At 44.4% G+C, this 23,194-nt stretch overlaps 1 protein-coding gene across 1 annotated transcript; it reads right to left on the minus strand.

Moving 5' to 3' along the window:
* Positions 1–6,760: 6,760 nt before the first annotated feature.
* LOC104836685 (protein FAM115C-like) lies at positions 6,761–19,510 on the minus strand. The gene is made up of 8 exons (XM_010575398.1): positions 19,419–19,510; positions 17,967–18,600; positions 14,653–15,623; positions 13,926–14,020; positions 12,706–12,919; positions 11,604–11,843; positions 9,410–9,747; positions 6,761–7,971 (listed from the first exon to the last, which is right to left on the minus strand). The coding sequence occupies exons 2-8, from the start codon at positions 18,581–18,583 to the stop codon at positions 7,726–7,728; spliced, it is 2,721 nt and encodes a 906-aa protein (XP_010573700.1). The 5' UTR covers positions 18,584–18,600; positions 19,419–19,510; the 3' UTR covers positions 6,761–7,725.
* Between the last annotated feature and the right edge of the window lie 3,684 nt (positions 19,511–23,194).

The raw sequence follows: 23,194 nt of genomic DNA on the forward strand, positions 1-23,194 counted from the left end.
CCCCATCCCCAACGCTGCCTCTCAGAAAAGCTCACTCTCAGTCATATGCAACAAGGAAGCCTGTGAGGGTGCACGACAGTACCACACACCAGCCACGTGGCTATCGCTGGACTTGGATTTACAGGCACAGCCATGCGCTTCAGCTGGGAGGAACTGGTAGGAGGATGCTTCAGTTGGAATTTGCTCTGACATCCAAAATCATCTATTATAGTTTAAGCCACCAGTCACCAGGTCTTTTATACTATATAGATGGCATAGTCCCTTGCTACAGGGGTCAAGCATTTCCTCTCAGACCACAGAGGTTTGGTAGGTGCCTGACTTACCCATGTCCCTTCCACAGCCCAGTGACAACCGTGTCCCTTCCCTCTGAAGCTGCTGCTATTTGACACATCCTTGAACCTCTCCTCTGTGAGCATTCTGGGACATCTCAAAGCACAGCCAGAAATACACATCTCCATTGACAGAGGTCTCTGAGTTTCTTCTTCTCTTCCACAATATTAACATAAATGAAATTATTCTTCTGTATTTCTACACTGTTCCTCCACTGAGCAGTTTAATCCATCATGGAGCTCATGACCCTGTTACTTGTTTTTGAGGTACTGTGAGAATTTCAGGGAGCTCTGTTTTGAAAACACATTTGTTGGGTGTGTGGAAAAATGCTTCCTTATGAGGTAGCTTAAAGTTAATCCCTTGGCTACAGTTAAGTTTTTGTGCGATAATTTCCTCTGTTTTGCAGTCACATATGTATATTTCAAACCATGGGACATTCAAATACACTATTTAATCCCACACTTGTCATAGGATTGCTTTTGGACTGGTCTAATCCTAGGAGCTGGATCCCAGTTTAGATGTCGTATGTCCCACACATACCTTTAACATTCTGCAGAAGCAGCAGCAGCAGCTTCTGGCTGATTCTGTGCCTGGCCTTGTATTTTCCCATTTAAGAAATGGCAGTAGGCCATGCACCCCTGCCCTGTAGGTTGCAGGTAAGTTTTTCAACCCATTAGCATGAGCTGGACCATGTTGAGTTTTGCCTGGGTTTATTTGCAGACAATTTGGTGAGGCCATATCCCTAACCAATACCAAACACTGTGCACCTGCCAAGTCCTCTTGGTGATATCCAACACCGCTCTGCTATACACCTTGGTCATCCCGTTTATCTTTGGGCCCTCTGCTGCTTATGGGTCATCTCAACCACATGTCAGCTTCCTATATGAAGGCTGGAGCATAGCCATAATCTGTCTACATCAGTGCACACATCAGTTCTGCACCTAAGCTCACAGACGTGCGCTCTGCGCTCCTGATGATGGATCACAGAGTCGCCAAACTTTGCATTTCAGTTTCCTCTCGTGTGGAGGTTCCTGACTTCACTGATTTAGGGGAGAAGTGTGATGTATCCAGTCCCATTGAATTCAATGCCCCAAGCAACTCCCAAAGAAATGATCAAGGTCGTCAGTGTATTGAGCTCAAAGTCAGTGACACTGAACCTCCTTAGGAGCTGGAGGAAGAAAGAGGTCCAAAGACCCAAGTAGCTGATGTACATGTTAGCCACATCAAGGAACCACGTAATGGGAGAGTCCCAACCTGATGTTCTATCAACTTTTTACGTCCTGGGCTCTTATTCCACCACCTCCTTTAACCCCAAATAGTGGCCATGCTGGATAAAGACAAGGCTTCTGATTTGGAAGCACTTGTGCTCTCAGCCAGCCACCAATATTATTTTGCATTTTTCCCTTACCAAGGGCCTTTCAGTATAATTAATTACCAGCTCTTTTTCCTATTCCATCCAGGCACAGAACCCATCTAAATTATTGGCAATGCAGGAGTTAATCCAGTGTCGCACAGTGGGGACAATTTTTACTGCAGAGGCAAATGCAGAAAGTAACGGCTATTGATTAATTTATGTAGTCCAGGGTTTCAGTAATGTCTCCTTCTTTTACCCCTTTTCCAGGTAGGTCCAAAAAGGGAACATAGGCAAATATTGCATACAAGAAAGATAATATCAGATACTTAAGAATGCAATTCATTTAATCCATTGGTGAAAAGAAGTCTCATCTAAGTAGTGGATTTTTGGATTACAGTTTCATGAAAGCCCACAGATTTTAAGCAATGTGAACTACCAAAAGGTATGTCATGTCACCCAAGCTGTGCTGTACTGTTTCTTTTTCAAAAAAGAACAGAGGGCATCTACCAGAATTAAGTCTCTATACCCTGCAAAATGCTGTTTATTTTGGAGGGCACGGTACTCAGGTGCTCACTGTTATGAAAGGCAACTTAAGCCTAAAACCAATGCTCTAATTCGGTATGATGATTACAGGGTAAGGCAGCTCCCTCAGAACAGCCTAAACATCTGCAGTCCTGTGGCCGTTCTGTGATGAACTCTTGTCAGTGTGCATGTTTCTGTCTTGCTCTGCACAGGCTTTAGCCAGGCTACTGCTTGCACTTCTGAACTCCTACAGAGCTCTGTGCTATGGCAACTACTCACGAGGAGCCTCCAACTCAGGACAGTTTAAAGATGCCTTTGGTTTGCATAAGCTGCAGTTCTACCAGTAGATCTAGACAAAACCTGTACCACAGAGCCAGCGCCTTTGCCACAGCCTGCATAGCCAACGTAGTGCTTTGCCTCTGAAACACTGTCACGAGGGACTTTTTCTTCAGTGCATCAGCAATCAGAACAGTTTCTTCTCAGTTGTATGATTTTTTTCCTGAAATCACAGTCATAATAAAGTTCCCACTTTGAAGGTCCTACATCTGCATGGTTGAATCTGGATTATCATGGTGGAGAACAAGGAATAATTCATGAAAATAACCCAGATCTATACGTTTCCCTACAGGGTGTTGAATGCTAAGTATGCCTGATCTGAAAACATCCACAGATCTTGAATTAAGTCATGGTATACTTCATGGAAAGAAGCCACCAATATCTTAATAATGAAAAATCATAGTTTATACTTCAGTGGCTATTTCCTATCAAGTCGAGTACATGTCTACACACATAGTAAAATCACTGGCTCTTACACGTTATACTTCATGATGAAGTCACTTATTTTCACTTCTCTCTGTTACCAACTTACTAAAACAATTTCATGTTTCATACCAAGGCAGACAAATTTAAAGTAGAATAATGACTGCATATGCTTATAACTGAACAATATCAAATTGGGAAATTGTATACATATATATGTAACAAATTCATTTCTATTTACATTCCTACTTGGTTGTCTTTATACATCTAGATACATACAAAAACGTGTAAGAATGCTAAAACAATGTTATTACTTCAGTTGCAAAAAGTAGGACCACCAGATTCAAGGGTGCCATTCCACTTTAATACTGCCTGATTGCCCATCTCTGCTATACACTGAATGAGTTTTATCTTGGGAGGAAAAAGCATCTTAGATGACACAATTCAAAACTATGATCATGCATATGTATTAAGTCTCATAATTCCTACATTAAGTCAAGTGGGTTTGATACAAAAATGGGGATCTAAGGTAATACATGCAATGCAAGTAACTTACTGCAAAAATAAACCTCTAATGCTTGGAATATATTTTACTTGCATTATAATGTTTTATATTCTCTAGTTCCCATGTAGCAGTCCCCTTTTAATCCTAAATATATTTTTAAAAAATAAAATAGAGAAGGCACACAGCCCCAGACAGCAGTGACTTTGACCATTTGATTGATAAAAAGAGACTGTGTTTAACAAAACAATTCAGGAGGAAATATAGAGTATGTTCAAAAGGTCAGAAGCAAATCATGGTGGACAGTGAGCAGAGCGAACGAACAAAGCAAAGTTCCATGTAACTGCAGTATAGAGAACAGCAAAGGGCAAGATGAAAAAGGGGAACTGCATTTTATAACTGGCTGACTGAATTGTTCAGCTTCAGTTCTGACCCAAAGACTACTTAATGCTCTCTGTATGGCAGACCTCCATTGATTTCAGAGGATTTAGAATCAGGCACTGTATTAGTGCTGCTGCTCAGTTCAAACATGTGAATGAACCAAACAAATGGTGTTAAAAATAACGCTTACACCTTCAATTGGGTCTCTTTGGGCTTAACTGAAGGCTGCTCACTCAAAGTAAGGCTGTAACTTGCAAATAGAAGGACTTTAGCCTAAGGACTTTATTAAAAGTTGTTAAGGTTTCTTTAAAGGCAACCCTGTAAGTCTCTCACTGGCTCCTCCCTTCACTATCCTGTGTTTGTATCACAGGGCGGGTGGCACCAAAGGTGAGAACTTCTCTAAAGGTGAACCACTGCATGATGCAGCTTTCACACCAAGCAGAATTATTTGTTTCATAAAATATTGTGCAAAAGGAGCTATATTTCCTCAAAGAAAAGAGCCATTCCTGAATTCCAGAAGAGTTTTATTTAGGGAATACTGTGGCCCATTCAAACTTCAGTTCACTCACATAGCTTGCACTCTCCACAGTTCCATCTGACTGTCCAAAATCTCTGCACCTGCAATGGGCTGCTTTTGTTTCTTGTGTAGCCGTAGCCTATCAAATATTAAATCACTCAGCAAGTTTTTTTATCCCCTTCCTTCTACTCCCACAGAACTCCCTGGACCCCTAGCACCCCACTGCTCTGCAATGGAAATCCAACTTCTGCTCAGCTCTGGCAGTAACCAACTCATATTACATGTTTTCAAGCATCACTTTCATTCATCCTCTCCAGCCATTATTCCCCATTCTCATGTACATTCAGCTTTCCTATTATTGGCATGGTTACACTATGCAAGATTGAGTGGGAAGAGTCTTCGAGTCCCCCAAACAGGTGTACATAGCACTGAACACCTGAGGAAAGTGGTCAAAAAAATCATGTGCATCACTGGCATACTGCAGAGTTAACTTTCTTTCATGTTAAGGTGATGATTCATCTAACCTACCTTAAAGAGAAACAGAGACCTCCAAAGGGCAAATCCTCTACGCGGTCTTACAGGATGAACTACCCTCTGCAGGTGCCTGTTTCTCTGCATTGGCACTAAAGGGAGCCTTGGGTGAGCAGCTCCGGTTGAGATGGCTAACTTTTGGAGGCCAAATCAGGGCAGATGAATCCCATTTTAGCTGTGCTTGATTTGTGGATTACTTCCTGAAGTTGCTGCTGGAGAATCAAAGGCTAAAATAATCAATACAAGTAGCACAAATTTCTCTAGCTAACTGAATTTTGAGAAATCAAAATGAGCAGAACCTGTTATTAAATCAGCAGCTCCTTTAATACCACCGAGTTCTTTACTACCAACAAAAGGAAAAGCCATCTTTGAAAATAATTTGCTGCTAGCCAGAAAGCTTATACAAAAGTACTCAAAAAAATTGACAGTCATTGGGATTTTATTTCACTTTTGCTCTTGAAGAGGTATTGTGCCTCTGTGTGTTTCTCCAAGTGTCTTGGCAACCTTCGCAAATCTGACTCTTCACCTATTAGTGAAATCATCCTTAGCCTGGTAATAAAAGGAAAGTCTTTGTCAGATCTTTGTTGGGCTTCCAGCTCCCTACTAGCAGAAGGGAGTATATAGCAATAGCAGGCAAATTTCCACTAAGAGCAACCTGACTGTAAAAATGAAGCCAATAAGTCTATAAGTAATTTGAAAACCTCACCAGTGAACCCATTCATTCTTAATTTATCACAGCACAAAAATCTTCTGTTTCTGGTTTTATTTTTCCTAAGGTCAATCTGGCCTCCTAATCTATTTTACTTTTTTCCACTTCAGCTCCTGCTCAGGTCGGTCTCAGGCGTGTCCTAGGATTTTCTCAGGCTGCATGCTGAATTGCTGTGTGACTACTGCTTGAACTATATTTTCACAGAAATTATTAAATGTTTCATGTGTTATTCTGCAGTCTGCCTCTGTGCTAACATTTTCTTGTCTTACTGCTACAATCTCAGTGTGGCCTTTCTGCTTTGATGGGCTCCTCCAGCATGCACCATAACTAGTGGATAAGCAATTGCAGAATTCAGTCCTGCAATGTGCCAATCTTTTCTCTGATTTATGCTACATTGTTGGTCTTTTTTTTAAATTTATTTTATGGAGGAGAACAGACATCATTCTGAGGGTGACATTAATTTTGAGTTAGTCCAATTTTGAATTTTTTTACTGTGTATGCCTAAATATTTCAGGTTGCATTTAGAGCTGGTGTAAATTGTAGCTTGTCCATTGGAATCCCTATGGTTGGACAAATCCATCCTAGCTCAGAATCCAACCCATCACCTTTTCATTTCTCTTTTTTTTTCTCTAAAACATTTCAAGATCCATTTTGTTGTGCCATTCATGAAAAAAAAGAATAGATCCTGCCATACGTAGGTAACAGAACTGATAATATTTTGAGCATTTTTTTTAATGGACATGAACTCAACTTTTATTCATAAACTCATTAAGGGTGAAATCTGCTTTGTAGGTAGGGTCAGATCTAAATATTTATACGATGTAAATTTTCTTCTGAATCTCCAAACCAGGACCAAACCAGTACTGAAACACTGTCTAAGTTATGATTAGCCTCTGCATTTATTTTATTGGAAGGACAACTCATACTAGTAGTGAACAAGAATGGAAGGAAAGTTTGAAAGACAAAGCAAAGTATTAGGTCATTGAATCACAGGGAAATCAGAACCACATCTGAGCCAGAACAAAAATGTAAAGCTGCTGTAATAAATCTTTGGGTCACTTCTATTTAGGCTTTTTTAACTGGGCATAGAGACATGAAAGTAGGACCACATACACAACCTGCAAGTCCACATTGATTGTTTTATTTATCGCTGATACACCAGGAATGGGTTAGGACTGGTATGCTATTAGGCTAAGCATTAAGATGCCTGCCAGCCCCCATAATAGCCAAGCAATTATGAATGAGGTGGGAGAAACATTAACTTCTGTTGCTCCTTGGAAAAGGCTGGTCCTCTCTCTTGATGAACTGTTTGTTGTCCTCCTCCTCTCTGCTCCCTCATGCTATCATGTCAGCACCTATTTTTTAACCTTTGATGACTTTGATGAGTTAAACCATTACTGACTACAATCAAGTCACCTCTTTGTTTCCACTCTCCCATCTTGCACAGCATGTATCTTGCTGTCATGCTATGGTAAGAGTGACAGCTACAACTTACAACTGACTTACTCGCATAAAGCTGGGCCACACAGTAATACAAACATAGGAAGAAATCTACAGCATTTCAGTATCAGCTATGTATTATATAAGCTGTATATAAGCATTGTAAGGTCACTTTCATGATAGTAGGTGTGGAAGTTCTGCATACTCAGAGCGATTAAAAATTAGGGATTTTAAGGTAACCAAAACCATAGTGAAAATCTCCTGTTACTGAGAAAATAACTGAAGAATACAACATTGTGGAGGCTACTATTTGCTTTAAAGATCCATATTCTATTGGTATTGTCCTTGAGACCACTCCAGTGACTGCTCCACCCTGAAAGCTTCCATTTCGTCAGAGAAAGGTTCTGTGGCAACTAAATTGACTCAGAATTACATTCCTCCTGAGGCAAAGAACACAGAACAAAGCTCATTTGTTTTTTAACCCTTCAGAAGATCACTTAGGTGGTTGCTGATCTGCACACAAGTTTCTGTTGAATTTCTATTGGGGTTGACCTCCATTGACAGCAAGAAGCTAAAGAATTTGGTGTAAAGCTAAGCACCCAGTGAGCTATCATGCAGCTCACAAAGAGAAAAAGATAGGCCATAGCTAATATGAAAATCAAGGTTTAGGTATTTTTCCCTCATGGTCTATAGGATCTCATTGGGTCCTCTTTCCAGCTGGGTAAAGAGGACAGTTCCAGAGACAGTTCTTTCTTGATAGGCCATCCCCAGGCTGTAAAAAATGGAGCCAAGTTCTTGTTCACCTGCTGAGAAAACTTCTGTGCCCACAAGTTCATCTTAGAAGGGTTGTCTTTTGGGGTGGTGGACATTTTCTGGTAATCAGAGAAGAGGTGGATGAAGGGGTCCCAACCAAACCCTTCCTGCAACTGATGGAGAAGAATATAGTGTAAAAACAATGAAGTTCTCATTTCACTGGCATTATTCCTGTGTTACAAGCAATAGAAAATTCCATAGGTTTCTGCAGTGTCTTTTAGAATGAATGTCAAGTTAGATGAAGGCATCCAACTTTCAGGCTTCAAAGCATAACTTACAGCACTAGAGTACAGAAAAATACACCTTCCCATTACACTGGCCTTCTAAAACAGAGATGAAAGATGCATTGGGAGCAGCCAGAAATATCAGCAAACTACTACACAAGCTGCTGCTTTGGGCAGAGGAAAGCTTCTTGTGCAGTGAAAAAGCATCAAAGAGGACACTGATAGAAAACCTAGACAGAAAGAGGGCAGGAGAACAAGGAGTAATCAGAAAACAGGAAGGAGAGATTGTGAGCAGGGCATGCTTTGGCTAGGAATAAGAACAAAAGGGATTCGGATAGAAAAACTGCTGTTGCATGAGTAATGAGTTTAAAGAGGGATGGAAAACCTACATAGTTGCTCAAGATGAGGTTAATATGAAGAGCTGACTTGGAACAGCATGACAGGATGCAGAATGTCTACTCAATGTCCACAGCTCTATACCAAGCCATGACCTGCATCTCACTTTCTGATACTAAACAGATTGACACTAAATTGCATCCCACAAATCCTCCATCATGCTGGAACAGCTAAGCAGGAGACAGCACTTCTACATTAGACAGAACAAACAGGCATGTTATCTACCTTCGATAATCCCCTATTGATATGGAAACTCTGGAGCTGAAACTAGCTACAGACTAGGCAGTATCTTTTTGTGAGAAGGCTGGAGAGCCATGAGGAGGCTGAGTGGAAGATGAAGAGGTCTGCTCTTGTGCCAGGTCAAAAGCAGTAAGCCAGTTTATACCCGAGGAGGCTCCACACCATGTTAGGTTATGTCTGAACTGTAGAATGCAGGAGCATCTCCCGGACCCTGAGTTCAAGTATCCATCCCAGACGCTTCCCAACTCCTTGTCACAACATGTCTACAGTGAAAACTGTCTGTTTCCTTTACAATGACACTTTACAATGCCAAGGCTTCTTTTGTCAACTAGCCCAATGTCCCACAGGAAATCTGCAGCAGATTAAAGAGCTGTGCCCAAGTTTGATCATCCTTTTCCCATGCTGTATAACAAGAAGCAGTTCCTGTTTCTCTTCTAGGGAGAAAGATTAGTATATTGCACTAAGCTCTCTCCCCGAGTGGCTAAACCCAAGTTTGGCAAAGGAAGGTTTTCAGGAGACATCAGCATTAGACACTCTGTCTGTACACCCCTCAGGTGCTTTCTGGACCGAAGATGAATCCAAATTGTAAGCAAACACTTACAAAGCATGACAGCTAGAGTCACCAAGCTGCAGACATCCTTCTGACACAGGCTTCACTGACTGCACTAATACACCCGCTTTTCTCAGTTACCTGCAGGTATGTCTCCAGAGCAGTCCACACCACCCAGTCCTTTAGTTGAGCGCCTTTCTTCAGATACTCTCTTATCCTTTCTGCCCGACACTGTGACCTAAGTGCCTGATGGGCCTGATGCCTGGGGATCCCCAGCACATTCTCATGAACATAGACAGACCAGAGGTTGCAGGTGGCCTCTGTGGTATGAGGGGGAAACTCCCATGCTTGCTGCTGTTGATTGTGTCCCAGCTCATGGACAGGACCCCAAAGACCAGTAGTTTGCATGTGCTTCATGTCTAACATCTCCTTCACTGAATCTAGGTGGCCCATGATGGGATAGCCAGCATGCATCCAGCCTGCAGGAAAGACAGGTACCAACGCACATCGTAAGTATTCAACCCAGTGCATTTTAGACATAAATGACTGTATTTTTTTTCATTTCTTTAGTGCCTTTCCTCCATCTCAGAAGCCACATTGTATTACCATGAATGACAAATTTTTCCCTTTGTGAGATAAGGAAATACTGTAAGTTTCACCCTAACAAATAGTCAAATAAGCAGCGTAAAGGTAGTACTGAACTATCAGTCAAGCACACTTTTGACTGCTTTCCCTTTTTATACATAGCATACACTCACGGTTGGACTGAGGTTGAGATTTTAGGATGAGGGAAAAAGCCTGACTATTGCCCAGAATACACCTGAATTCTCACAAACTGAGCACAGTTGATGCTAACCCAACCATGCAACAATGTGATTCAGCACCCTGGCAGAGCTTGAGCCTCATAGGTAGAGTGTGGATACTGCAGGTCTGCACTCCAGTGGTCAGCAGTGTGGATGAGACACATGGAAGTCATAGATTGTCATGCTTAAGGGCTGCAAAACTTGTCGTGCTTAAGCCTGTTCTTAAACTCACAGGATACCTATTCTATAAACAACTTCCCAGCATCACGCTAGGCAAGAATATTGCACTGCAAGGGATTTTACTTATGCCTACTTGGTGTCTCCATCCCTAATTTGTCCTTCTTCTTGAAGACTCCCAAAACTTCATACAAGAGTCACGTCCCTGAACTCAAACAGCTATTGTAGCAGGGGATAAGCAGCCCTTTACACTCACTACAAAGGGAGCCTACACAGCTGGCTTTGACTGAACACTAAGCTTGTAGACTACCCAAGTTGGGGAACATGAATGGCAACTCCCTTCCTGCAGGAACTATTTAAGATCTTGAGCTCCCTCTTTTTTAATAAGAGGGATACATGCATTTAGCAGCCACTGGCACCCAAAAAGTTCACGTCCAGAAATGTGAGTGAAACCATTTAGTCCACCCAAAACAGAAGGGAATTTTATGTCTGCAGATTATGATCTTTTTAACTGGCATTTGCTCAGGATAGCAGAACTTAACACTCCCAAGATGTGCAACAAATTCTTTCCATGTGGCTTAGCAAAGGGTTAGGACATCAGGGTTTATGCTAAGCCCTTGTCTCATTGTGGGATAAAGAATTTAACCAGTCTATTTTGAAAAACAGCTGAACAAAACTTGTATTGCAAAGTTCCACATTTACCATATAGTTTGACTCTAGATCAAATGCACTCAGTTCACAACTGGAAAAGTGGAGGTGGGGAAGCATCAGCTGCAAAACTACACACTCGTGAGCTTCGACAGTGATAACAGTTCTACTTCTCCATTGCTATCATCTCAGACACACAACTTTTCAGGCTAAGCTTTGCCCACAATAACCTTTGTGGAGCCCATCTCCAGCAGGTGGGTACACACAGGTTTAACAATTGTCACTGAATGCATGAGAACAGTCCTGTGGCTGAGGCAGGAAAAAAGTAGAAATCAGGTCGCTCTCTCCCAGCTGTACTGGCTCTGCAGTGCATTCAGGAGGGAGAATGAGTAACTACATGAGTCAAAGCCACTGCAGTCAGCAGCTCTGCCTCTCAACAAACCCAGGCAGAAGAACAGCTGAGTGAGACAACACCAGTTTTGAGGTGAGGGAGGCATCTGAAAGGGTCAATACGTTTTTTTAAGCCCTTCCTTACCACATTTCTGTCCTGATGGAGTAGCTCACAATTATGCAAGGGTTGTAGTCATTTAACACCTTACACATGTTCCCAGTCTGGTTTTAGCAAAATAACCTTGAAGAAATAGACATTGCTGCTAGAGGCCACTTATCTCTTAGTGCTTGACAAGGCCATATGGCAATGTACCTACCATATGAGATCTGGACATCTGTTACAATCCTCTCTGGCCTTGGGAATTTTGTTGGTATGGCTGCCAATTTGCTTATTGCCACCATGATCTCATTCCACAGGGTCAGCAGCGGCTGTGGGTTCTCCATGTGACGGATGCTGTCAGACGGCACTGTCAGGATGAGATTCTCAACAGCCAGTTCTGCCCAGGGTGCAGGGTAGTGCCGGATACAGGCCTTCCACTGGCTTTCACAGGTCTCCCCTACATCAACAACACAGAAGATCGGTTAGGCACAGCTCTGACTTTTGAGCATGCTCCCAGAGGTCAAGCTGGAGAAAGAGACCACAGTCATGAAATTCTCTTGGAAAACAGTATGTGTGGTAGTTGTATGACTGGGGGCGGTGGCTGTTAACTAGTTAAGCCTCATCCTGCACTTGGGAAGTCTCCTCAGGCTCTTTAATGGATGGGAAACAGACAGAAAAGGACTGGCATATACCAGAGTTGTAGCATAGCAAGAACAGATCCCTGTTTTCCATCTGAGAACAAGAAGCATCAGGTCTCTCCAGTGTCTCTTGACGGTCTCATTTCTTCTTCTCCAGTGGACATGTGCTGTTTTGTGTAACAACCCTAGTTTTGTTTAGTTTGACAGAAGAGCAAAAAGAAATTGCATACAGGAAGAGAAGAGAAACTGACAGAAACATGGAAAATTCAGCAGATATTTACTGTAGGGACTGGAGATGGCCATATGGGGACACAGTAAAGCAAGCAGAGAGCAGGGCAACCTTTGTCGTGGCAGAGGTCACTCTGTCTCCCTCCAACACAATGGATTCCATCAGAAATGACAACTCCAACCTCCAAGAAATGTTGGTTTGGACAAACCCTGCCCATTTTGTGACAGGTCCTTCACCTACCTCCTGTCACGTAGCAAGCACAGAGTGACTAAGTGACTTACTTACCCAGAATCCCAGAGGACAACAAAACAAGGAAACTAAATCTGGGTATTCCTAAACCCAGGCATTTCTAAGACGTTCCTAAGCACAGGACCATCTTTCCTTTCAGTCACAGGGATAGCAGCATCTGTGAGCCACAGTAAGGAGAAAGGCACCAAGATAAACAAACCTACCAAGCCTGAAGAAAGGAGCTCTGACTGCCCCTTCCACCGTGATGGGCACTTTCCCCAGGACACTCTTTGCTGGTACTACGACATAAATAAGGCCACCCCAGAGGCAGGAAACAGACTGTTTCTGACAGGCGATATCACAGGTACGTATTACCACCGGGGCCCGTTTCAGCTCTGTGGCGTGAGAGAGGTCATCCGTGTGACACCCAATCTGCACCTGGCAAACAGAAGGGTAGGAACAGCTGGTCAAAGGGCTCCAAGTGTGACGTGGAAGACCTACCACAACACCCTGAGCTGTCTGCTGCAGCACTGTCCCTGCAGGGCACGCACACAGAAGCAGCCTTCTGACTCCAGCCTAGTTCAAGTTTTCAGCCTGTGATGACCAGAAGCAGTAAATACAGTGAAAAAAGCTGGCGAAGTTCAGTGCTATCCCTGTTTCAGACAGTCTAACAGCTATACTCTCATTCAGCTACATCCTTCATCAGCAGTTCAGGGTACTGCAGTGACTTTTTCACTGCACTGTACTTGCATTGATCATTCCTTCACCCTCACCAGCATCAAAGCCACATCCTATAACATATAAGCTGGAGAGATGTGATCACTTCTGGCTCCTTTTATTGTGCCTCTTCCTTGGTCCTCATACAGTAAAACAGACAGCATGTGGCTGCAGGATCAGACAGAAACACCTGAGTTAACTTTACATTTCAGCTGCAGGGAGCTCACTGCAAAAAACATCCAAGCAGGTAAGCATTCATTTGCTTTGTACTTTGCAGACAACAGGATCCCAAGTAACTAGTTTACAACTGATCTGGGTACATCTACATGAGCAATAGTGACAGTGCTGTGAAAGTACCTTATGAGAGATCTGGAGAAACAGAACCAAGTTTGGTGCATAGAAGGGTCCAAGTACTTATCTTGGGCCTGAAAATCACCTTGATCAGTTCTCTTTGCACGATAACAAAACAAATACAGCTGCCTTCAGGCAGCAGCAACACTCAGTTATCCCGCTAGCACACAGAAATACGAGGAATGCAACAGAAGAGAGTGGGAGACAAGGCGAAAAATTATGACAATGCTTTGAAAGTGCCACAGGGTGGCAGCAGTAGGAAAGGACTGAAAAGGCAGCAAAACCAGTAAGGAGAAAACCCTTCTCCGTGCTATTTTTGAGTGCTGATCTGACAAATATATCGGTGTAAACAGAAGCCAAACTAGAGACAGCTTACCTTCAGACCAGCACTGACCACCAGGCAAGGGAATGTTATAACTGCTGTGTGGCCTTCAGGGAGGTAGAGTCCTGTACTCCTCCAGGCTGTCTTACCTAAAAGGTAAGAGAACAGAGTCCTAAACAGTCAAGCACTTCTTTGGCCTGATGTTACAGATTCTGGAAATTTCAAGCTGCAACAGAAGAATCTTCCATCCTTTTCTTTTCCCTTGCTCTACACACACAGAACTGTCTCACGTTTTACCCAACCTGTCAGAAATGCAGTTTTAAAGCAATGGGGTAGCAGCGTGAACAAGATCATCATACCATTAGCAAGCAAGCAACTCCACTCAAATTTGAACTTCTGGAAATGCCAAGCTTAAATGTGTTTACTAGTATCTTTTAAAAATAATAAGAAAAAAAAGAAACCAAAACCTCAACACCTCCTCCACTCGGATCCTCTTACCCTAAAGTCCTCATAAGAGGTGGATACTGTGGTGGTATTAAACACAGTTGAAGTTGTAATGGTCATAAAACATGTCCTAAATAACAGCCTGACAGTGACGTCACATTTTACCTTACTGACTGGTCCAGCACAAGCTGGGGCCCACAGGAATTCCCACTTCTAGCTGACTGAAGTTACAGGAAAGCCCATGTTCAGACGTACGCAGACACATGCACACCGAGGACAGGCGCCCCGCCGACCCAGCGACAGGATGCCTCAAGAGGAAGGGAGATACACTCCTCACCTGGGTTTGTGCCATCAATTTCCACAGTGATGGGGGGGGCACAGACCCCAGCGGCAGACTTCTGCACTAGGGCTGCACTGTCCGTCATGGTGAGGGACAGCTCGGTCGCCATGCAGAGAAGGACTGCCTCTTTGGAGTTGCTCTTGACAGGGCAGTGCCCGCTGACCTGCGGGATCCCACTTCTCTGAAGCACTTTGGTCAGGATGCGGTGGAGCGAGGCATACGCCGGGCAGTCGTGGGCCGGGATGTGCAGAAAGGCAGCGCAGTCTTGCGCTAGCCTTCGCAGCCAGTCCTTCAAGGGGCCCTTGAGCTCCTCACGCTTGTCTACGTGCCCGTTGAAAAGAGCGAGCGCCCTGCGGAAGTGGTAGTGCTCCTCTGACCCCACGGCCGGGAGCTTCGCTGCCTGGACGCTCTGCCCCAGGATGCTCAGCCCAAAGCGGTTCAGGATTTTGTTGCCAGGATATTGTGCCACAGCAGCTTTGCCGTGGTTCTGGGAAGCCCAGTACCAGGCCTGGCCCCCAATCAGTAGGCCGCCTCCCTCCGCCACGAAAGCGTGAACCCTCTCGGCCTCTCTGTCGCTGTACGAAGAGCAGCAGTAGACGCTGATGTCGCCCGTCAGCTGCGACACCTGCGACTTCACCTCTTCCCGAGAGAGGAGGCTACACAGCTTCTTCAGGCTGGCATCCACACCCACCAGCCCCTTTCTCCCAGCATCCAGCCAGCGGACAGCATTGAGCAGGAATCTGGCCAGCTTTGGGGAGAACAGCTGGCTCTCGTGGGTGGCCACCACGACACGGCCTTGGCCGTAGCGTGCCGCAGCTAAGAGGCAGCGGTGCGAGCTGTCCAGGCAGAGCGGGAAGGAGAGTACACCGTGCACCAGCAAGATGGAGGGCGCGCCCCCCGTCACCAAATCCAGCTCCGACACACCACGCAGGAGACACTCAGCATCAAGGCTGAGGTTGGCCTGGTGCCTGCAGAACCAAGAGAGGTCCAGGTCAGCCTCCGTCCCAGATCCTTTGCACAAAAGGCCACCTTGTCCACCCCTGCCTCTCTTCTTCCTCCCTCATCCTACTACATCACGTTGTCAGTTCTTTCATTTAAAAAAAATAAAAATCCACCAATACCTCATTTTGCTCCTTTTAAAGCCTCAGTTTTTGCAGCCAAGCAAATCTGTAAGAATTTCAGCACTCATTTAAAAAAAGGAGAGAAAGAAGAGGTCAAAAGGAAGTTTCTAGGCCTCTGACTTTGAAGAGCAGCTAGAAAATCTAAATACATTGCAGAAACTCAAAAATCAGATGATCTTTCGTACTTTTTAAACTGCAGGTTTAAACTGCAGATGATGTGGGCATTGGCACATCTCCTGTAACAGAAACTTTTCTCCATTTACCCCACCTGAGTCATTATCAACTAGGAAAGCCCAAAAGATTTCTCTGTGTCTTCTCTCCCAGCCTCTGCCACTGCTGAGAACTGAAGGAAGGATAGCTAGGCCAGGTGGGCTAGATGGACAGGCAGACGCACAGCTAGACAAATGAGGACTGACTTGAAGTTAAATCAAGGCCCTAACACATAGTCCTCACATTACCACTAGTTGGTCACCACAATATAAAGAGATTATACTGCGCAAGGCCCTCTTATCTCTGCTATTTCCATATAACTCCTGTATGTCACTGTGGAGAAAGACACGTTGAATTACTCTCATTTGCCTTTTTGACACTTTCTCCTGGTTCTGCCAAACACAGTTTTCCCCCAACACCTGGAAAGAATCTGTTGTTATGTGGCCATTGCAGCCAACTCAAGAAGAAATGATGCTGCCCTTCTGCACGCCCATAGGACAGGAATGAAATCTGCAGCTCTTCTTTGGTTATTACCTCACTGAGACCCTTTGTCACACAGAGTATATGCCAGGCATATGGCACAGCACCTGCCCTGGACTGCAGTCTAATTCTCTGTGGGTTAAACAAAGCCAGCAGGAAGGACCAGATGCATGGAGCTGATCTGTTGCACAGAAATTAGGTACCTAAATTTCTCTGTGGCTCTGGATCCAATCAAAACCAGCACAAAAGCACCCTAAACAAGGTGTCATTCACCGTTAGTTACCATTTAAATTCTTGATAATTGCTATGTAATTTTTCTCTGCTGAATTCTCCCCCCCCCTCTTCCATGCACTGTGCATGAGGCAGTGGGAACATGCCTGCGCAATGCAGGTGGGAACAGTAATCAATCGGCAAATTTTAATTAAGTAACTTCATTTGTTAGCTGTGTCCTAAGCAATTCACTGAATTCAACAGCAGAGCTTTCTACTACCTTTATTGAAAAACAAATTAAACATCCAGAAAGTATCAAATCCAATTATTTGTTTGAAAATATTAGAAATTTAGTATTGTATATCCACAAGGAAAAGACTGCAAGGAAAAGACTTGCAGGGAATTTTATTGTAATTGTTGCAGCTTTCACTGCAGTGAAATGAAGCTGCCACACAGAGGAAGCGCAGCAGCACTCATGCTCCTCAGAGAACCCATTTCGCCCTGTGTAACTCAGCAGAGAGTGGCCGGAGGCACAGCCTGGCACACCCACTGGCAAGGGGAGGTAGAGAAAGACAGCAGAGCAATGCCCAGGACTCCACTGCCTGGTCGGCTGTGAGATACGAGCCACAACAGCCCTGAGTTTTACACCTGCGGCTCCAGGATCCAAAGGGCCAGGCTGGAATTCCAAACAAACTGGGAGTATGGAGATTTCTTGCCCACAGCCTGTGTCAGAAGCTGAGAAGGGAGCTGGCACCCAGCCCGCCTCCTCAGCTCTGCACCAGCCCCGGGGTTTCACTTGCAGAAGATGAGTTTCTGCAGGTAACAGGCCAAACAGGTTTAGCAGCTGCCAGCCACAGCCTGGCCCAGAGGGCTGGCCTGATGCTCCATCTCCAGCCTGGTTTTGAACTGTGGGAAGGTTGTTCTGAATGTGCACACGTGTGAGGAGAGAGAGAGGAGTTCCTCCTCCTGTCCCCATGTTGCTGTGTGTTGCGCTCAGGCACACTTGGTCAGGCAGACTGCTCTAAAAGATGGCTCCCCTCATTTCCTTCCCCTTGAATGAATTCCCCGGGCCTGGCCCAGCTGCCCTGGAAGCAATCAAAGACACCATTCTTTCTGACTGCAAACAGCACGAAGGTCCCCCTTGAATTGGAAGACAATTGCATCCCATCCTGGCTATTAAAGAACCAGCATTCACCATCATCCTCATCTCTAACCTCACGACTCTTCTATAAACACCTCACCTGCACAGCCTGATCAGTTGTTTAAATAGAGAGCAACTGAGATACTCACGGGACAATTAATGGGATCTTAGGAATTTTCTTGGAGACTTTGAAGATGCCTTTCTCCACTGCGTTTCCTGTGAAGTACACGCCAGCCACGCTGGTCACCTGGTTCCCAGGGAATTCAAACAGCACCTTCTCCTTGCCATGTTGACTAGCCCAGTACCAGGCTTGGCCTCCAATGAGCAGCCCTCCACCCCCCTTTACAAAGCCAACCAGGTCTTTCGCCTGTGTGCTGTCATAGGCGTCCATACAGTACACCCCCAGGGAGCAGCTGAGCTCTGCCCCAGCCTGTACTTTGGTGCCAGCCTGGAGCAGCAGCTGGGAGAGGGAATCCAAATGAGGATGGACCCCAACCAGGGCCTCGGGCGAGGGCTTGAGCCACTCCACAGCATTTCTGAGGAACTGGGAAAAGTTGGAGTCCTTCAAGATTCCTTCATGGGAAACAACGACCATCCGGCCCTTCCCATACTGTGAAACGGCAATCAGAACCTGCTTCTTAGAGCTCACAAGTATAGGGTAGGCATCCTCTCCAACAAGTAGCAGCTCACAAGGAACAAAACTGCCAGTGAAGTCCCATGGCCCAATACCGTCCACTAACAGCTCATAGGTGGCAGAGGGTTTCATCTTCAGGTCACTCCTATCTGGTGGAGAGAAGACCAACATTCATTACAGTATGGCTCAGCTATAAAGAACAGCTATAACAACCCTGTGGAGTAATTTCTTTGTTGTCTAGTAGGAGTTCCAAACAAATGGGAATAATTTATGGGAAGCAGCTTTGTGGACACAACTTTTTCAGGGATTTGGGATTTTTTTGTTGTTTGCTTGTTTGGCTTTGTTATCACACTATTTACCATTTAAACAGAAGTGGCAAGTATACCAAGATGATGGAGGAAAATAAAGTGACTGTTTCAACAAATTCTGTTTTGCATCATAGAGGAGAACATGGATATAGAAGTATTCACTTTCTCATTAACAATTTATTTGGGGAGGGAGAGTGCCAGAGGCTCCAGGAAGTCTACTAGGAACTTGCCTGGGAGAGGTTTACATGGAAATAGCCAGAAAATGAAAAGACGTCATCAACACAGCACACGGCATAATTCAAACATGCAGTTCACATTTTAGTTCCTAATTGGGTATGTACAGAGCTACACACAGTTGCTGCAAGATGGTATTCCAAAGTTGTACTCTTCTACCTCTGTTTAGGCACTATAAGTCCTTGCTTAGTATTAAGAGGTGCTGTGGGGGGGAGAAGTGTCAGCCAAAATGATGGAGACAACCAGCTCCCCTGGAATAACTGTCAAAGTCACACAGTACCTAGGAGAGCAGGTCTGGGCACAGGAGATTCATGCCCTAGTTCCCTGATCCAAACTGCCGTGTGATCTCCAGGAAATCATTTCCCTTTTCTGTAGCTTTGTTTCACCTGTTTTCCCATCTACAAAGTAAAGAGAGTGGTACTGACCTAGATTGCCAAGCCCTTTGAGGTCAATGGGTGACACGTGCTGTATTTAGGCTCCTTCAGCTTGAAAGTTTGGCTTAGCTCTTCACCAAAATTATCTTCTGCCGAGCTGGGGCGGCTGTGACTGCACAAACAGTAAGGTTGTAAGGTTTTGAGGTAGAGAATTATGACCCAGTCCCACCCAGTTCCTGTCATTCAGGATTCACAAGGCTGACTTGGAGCACTATGCCTACGGCAAGGGAAGAAGCTGCTCCGGGGCGGGCCTGGCCCTTCCCTGGCAGCATCCCGTGCCAACACTGCAGCGGTGTTCTCTGGTCTTCACATGCATTTTGTATTTGGCTACCCTGAAAGCAAATCCTTGGCATGCAAACACAGGAAAATGGAGAAATCCTGGAGAAGCAGCATCCTTGATTTGGGTTTGTCACAAGCCCCAGGGTGCTCAGAAACAGCAACCTGATCAAGGACGACAGTATCACTCCCATTGCTTATCCTCTGGACATGCCTGGAAGATCCTGTTTTTCACCCAAACTCTCATGGGACCCCACTGTTGTTCTACATACAATTTATGAGTCAAAGCTGCTGATTAACATAGAATAAAAACTACATTGCCCAGTAATTTAGTGCTTGTTTGCTGGCTTAGTCTGAATTCCAGCTTTGTTTCCCTGGGTTTGAATAAACCCTACATTTAAAGGCAAATACAAGGTCTAAGTGGTTTATGTTGTTTTACCAGGAATTGTGCAACAACGTAGTAACACAGCTTGGGAAAATACTAAAGTTTTTTTCTGGTGGCTTCTGTGGATTTGATACTATTGTACCTGTACTGATACACTGACTGTGGTACAACTTCTATGTAATCACAATTTCTCAGTTTCCATTGTATTAACCATTTCAGTGTGGAGAGAAAGAAGGAAGTATAATCATTAGACCCAGAGCAGAAACAACTAGAGGCCAACTCCTCTTTCTAGAGAGAGAAGGGAGAAGTCACAGCAGGGACAGAAACACCCATGTCTTAACAAGAATTGCAGGAAGCTGCAGAAGATTGAGCTGTATGTCTGTCATGTCAATTAGGAGGAAACAACTACTAGATCTGGGCATACACAGAGGGAAGGGGAAGATCTTGGCTCCTAGCTGCCTCCCATCTTAACATGTAGTGCAAACCCTCCATGACAGTGTCTTGAACGAGTCAAAAACTCTCGATTCCTTGTCCTCCCTCCTGCCCCTTCCACCTCTCACCTCCAGACAGTTCCCACTCCCTGCAGAGCCGAGGATATTGAGAGTAGGTATTGAAGCATACATTTATAAATCCTGCCAGATGACCAATTCTCTTCTAGCCTTTCTTCTGTCTCTGGAAAAGGGACAAAAACGCGATGGGAAGGTATTGAGGCTTCATTAAATGCAGACTTAAGATTCCATCATCTGCTGTCCAGGAGCCATCACGCCCCAGCAAAAGGGATGTACTACAAAGGAAGGAATATCCCTTGGTCCACTCAGGAAGAATATCTCTGGGAGACAGATGACCTAGGGGGGGGCTCTAAGGGCCCTTTCCCTGGCAGCATCCCGTGCTGCCAGAATAAGGGAACAGACTTTATGTGTCAACTGCTCAGTCACTTTGGGGTGAGTCTTTAAGGTCCCTGTAAAGCCTGTGAGGATCTCCATGAGTAAAAAGTATGGGATTGTGCAATATCTGAGAGGAACAGGACAAAAGGCACAGGACAGCCACTGGAGTGGATCACTTCTTAAGAACACAGGCAGCCCAAGTGAGCGAGAGAGACCCAATTCCTAGGGATTTGGCTGCTCTTCCTAAATAGGGGGGACTCTTGGGTTTTCCAGTCTTTCCTCTCTTCAGATTTACAGGCTAGCTGCCTGCACAGCAACCAAGCACCAAGCATGCTGCAAAGAATCAGTGCACTCTTGCTTCTTAACATGTTTATCAACAAACTGAACAAGGAGAGGAATGCTGACATTCAGCATTTGCTGAAGAGACAAAAGTACTTACATTCATTCTATCTGTTCATCACCAACAAGGTTTTGAACTGGAAGAGGGTAGATTTAGATTGGATATAAGAAAGAAATTTTTTATGATGAGGGCGGTGAGACACCAGAATGGGTTACCCAGAGAAGCTGTGGATGCCCCATCAGTGGAATTGTTCAAAGCCAGATTGGACAGGGCTTTGAGTAACCTGACCTACTGCAAGATGTCCCAGCAGGGCGAGAGGGTTAGACTAGGTGATCATTGAAAGGCCCTTCCAACCCAAACCATTCTATGATTATGTGATTCTATGACTCGTGTGCTGTGTAGCACAAATGCAAATTTAACATACATAAACACTGCAAGTGTATGTGAAAGTTCTATGGCATATTCTTCTAAAGAAAGGCAGTGTCTGTACTGCAAGAGTAAGTGGGCTCTAGAGCTGGCTTAAGCATAGAAGCGAGAGCCTGGGCTGATGTTAGGGGAGTGATGTGCTCAGGCTCTGCCCTGCAGGAGCTGAGGAACTCAGTCTTAGCCACTGTGTGCTCACATATGTACAGCATCCAGGGTAACTCTGAAGCTGGACCACTTGAGAATGGGCTCAAATTTGTGTTAACCTGAAGATGGAAATGACGACTCTCAGGACTGAATATCTCAGGTGTGTTCTGCATGCTTCACCACCCTTTTCAACACCTGTGAATGCATAAGCACCATGAAGCCACCAGTGGGGTAGGCTAAAGCAGTAAGAAATGTAAAGATCAAGCAATGTGCAAGAAGGGTGGTGAGATGAAGCAATAAATTCAGGTATAATGGATTGCGTGCAAAAGAGAATACAACACTTAAACTTGGACAACAACCTTTCATAAAGAACTGCTCAAAACTATGGTAAAAGAAGGCACCTACTGGAGATCATAGAATCGTAGAATATCTCAAGTTGGAAGGGACACATAAGGATCATCAAGTCCAAATTCCTACTACTCGCAGGACTACCTAAAACTAAGCCATATGACTAAGAGCGTTGTCCAGATGCTCCTTGAACTCTGACAGGCTTGGTGCCATGACCACTTCCCTGGGGAGGCTGTTCAGTGACCGATCACCCTCTCAGTGAAGAACTTTTTCCTTCTGTCCAAGCTGAACTTCCCCTGACGCAGCTAGAGAAGTGGGATGGAGAGGTGGGAGGCAGCCAAGCAAGAAAGCTTGCATGGAAAAGACAAAGTTAGAAACAAATACATCAAAAAAAGCCTCTCTAATGTTACATAACAAAAGTAAAAAAAAAAAAAAAAGCTAAATACATCAAAGGAAAATAGAGCCAAAGAAGAAGTATACTAGGTTGTAAATTAATGACAACTCTAAAATTAGGTCAAGAAAACAATTACCAAAGGAAGTTACTGTATTGTATTTTTTTTTTACAATTACAGTGTTTAGTTATTAGAAAACAGATTGAAAACCGATAAAAACGATGAAAAAAAAAAATTCTTAGTAAAAGTACAGCAGAATCAACCAGGCAATTGCCATCTGTAATTACTGTTATCGGTGTTATTTTCATATGGCACTTTACAACAGTAGATTACAAAACACTACAATTTCCAAGCCTAGTAAAATGCTGCTGTGTTTTAAGGAAAAAAAACAGGAGTTGCCCATCCTTTCTGGTAGTGTTAACATGCACACTTTAGGGTACAGTCACCGGCTAAAAGGATGCAAAGCAATAGAAAACCTGAGCGTCTACACATACATCTGTCCAGCAATCTTAATTGCTTTTAAAGATAAGGCAAGGAAATAACAAAATGAAAGCAACTGATGACATCTGTCT

The sequence above is a fragment of the Haliaeetus leucocephalus genome, unplaced genomic scaffold (assembly GCF_000737465.1).
Source record: "Haliaeetus leucocephalus isolate CR32 unplaced genomic scaffold, Haliaeetus_leucocephalus-4.0 Scaffold473, whole genome shotgun sequence".
NCBI lineage: Eukaryota > Metazoa > Chordata > Aves > Accipitriformes > Accipitridae > Haliaeetus > Haliaeetus leucocephalus.

What these genes read in the sequence shown, in the direction of transcription:
- LOC104836685 (XM_010575398.1), bottom strand. Translation starts at nt 18,583, where the DNA reads ATGAAACCCTCTGCCACCTATGAGCTGTTAGTGGACGGTATTGGGCCA. An exon ending in AATTGATGGCACAAACCCAG is followed by an intron (nt 14,021 to 14,652) that starts GTGAGGAGTGTA and finishes CTTACCTTTTAG; the next exon opens with GTAAGACAGCCTGGAGGAGT. An exon ending in AGCTCCTTTCTTCAGGCTTG is followed by an intron (nt 11,844 to 12,705) that starts GTAGGTTTGTTT and finishes TTGTTGATGTAG; the next exon opens with GGGAGACCTGTGAAAGCCAG.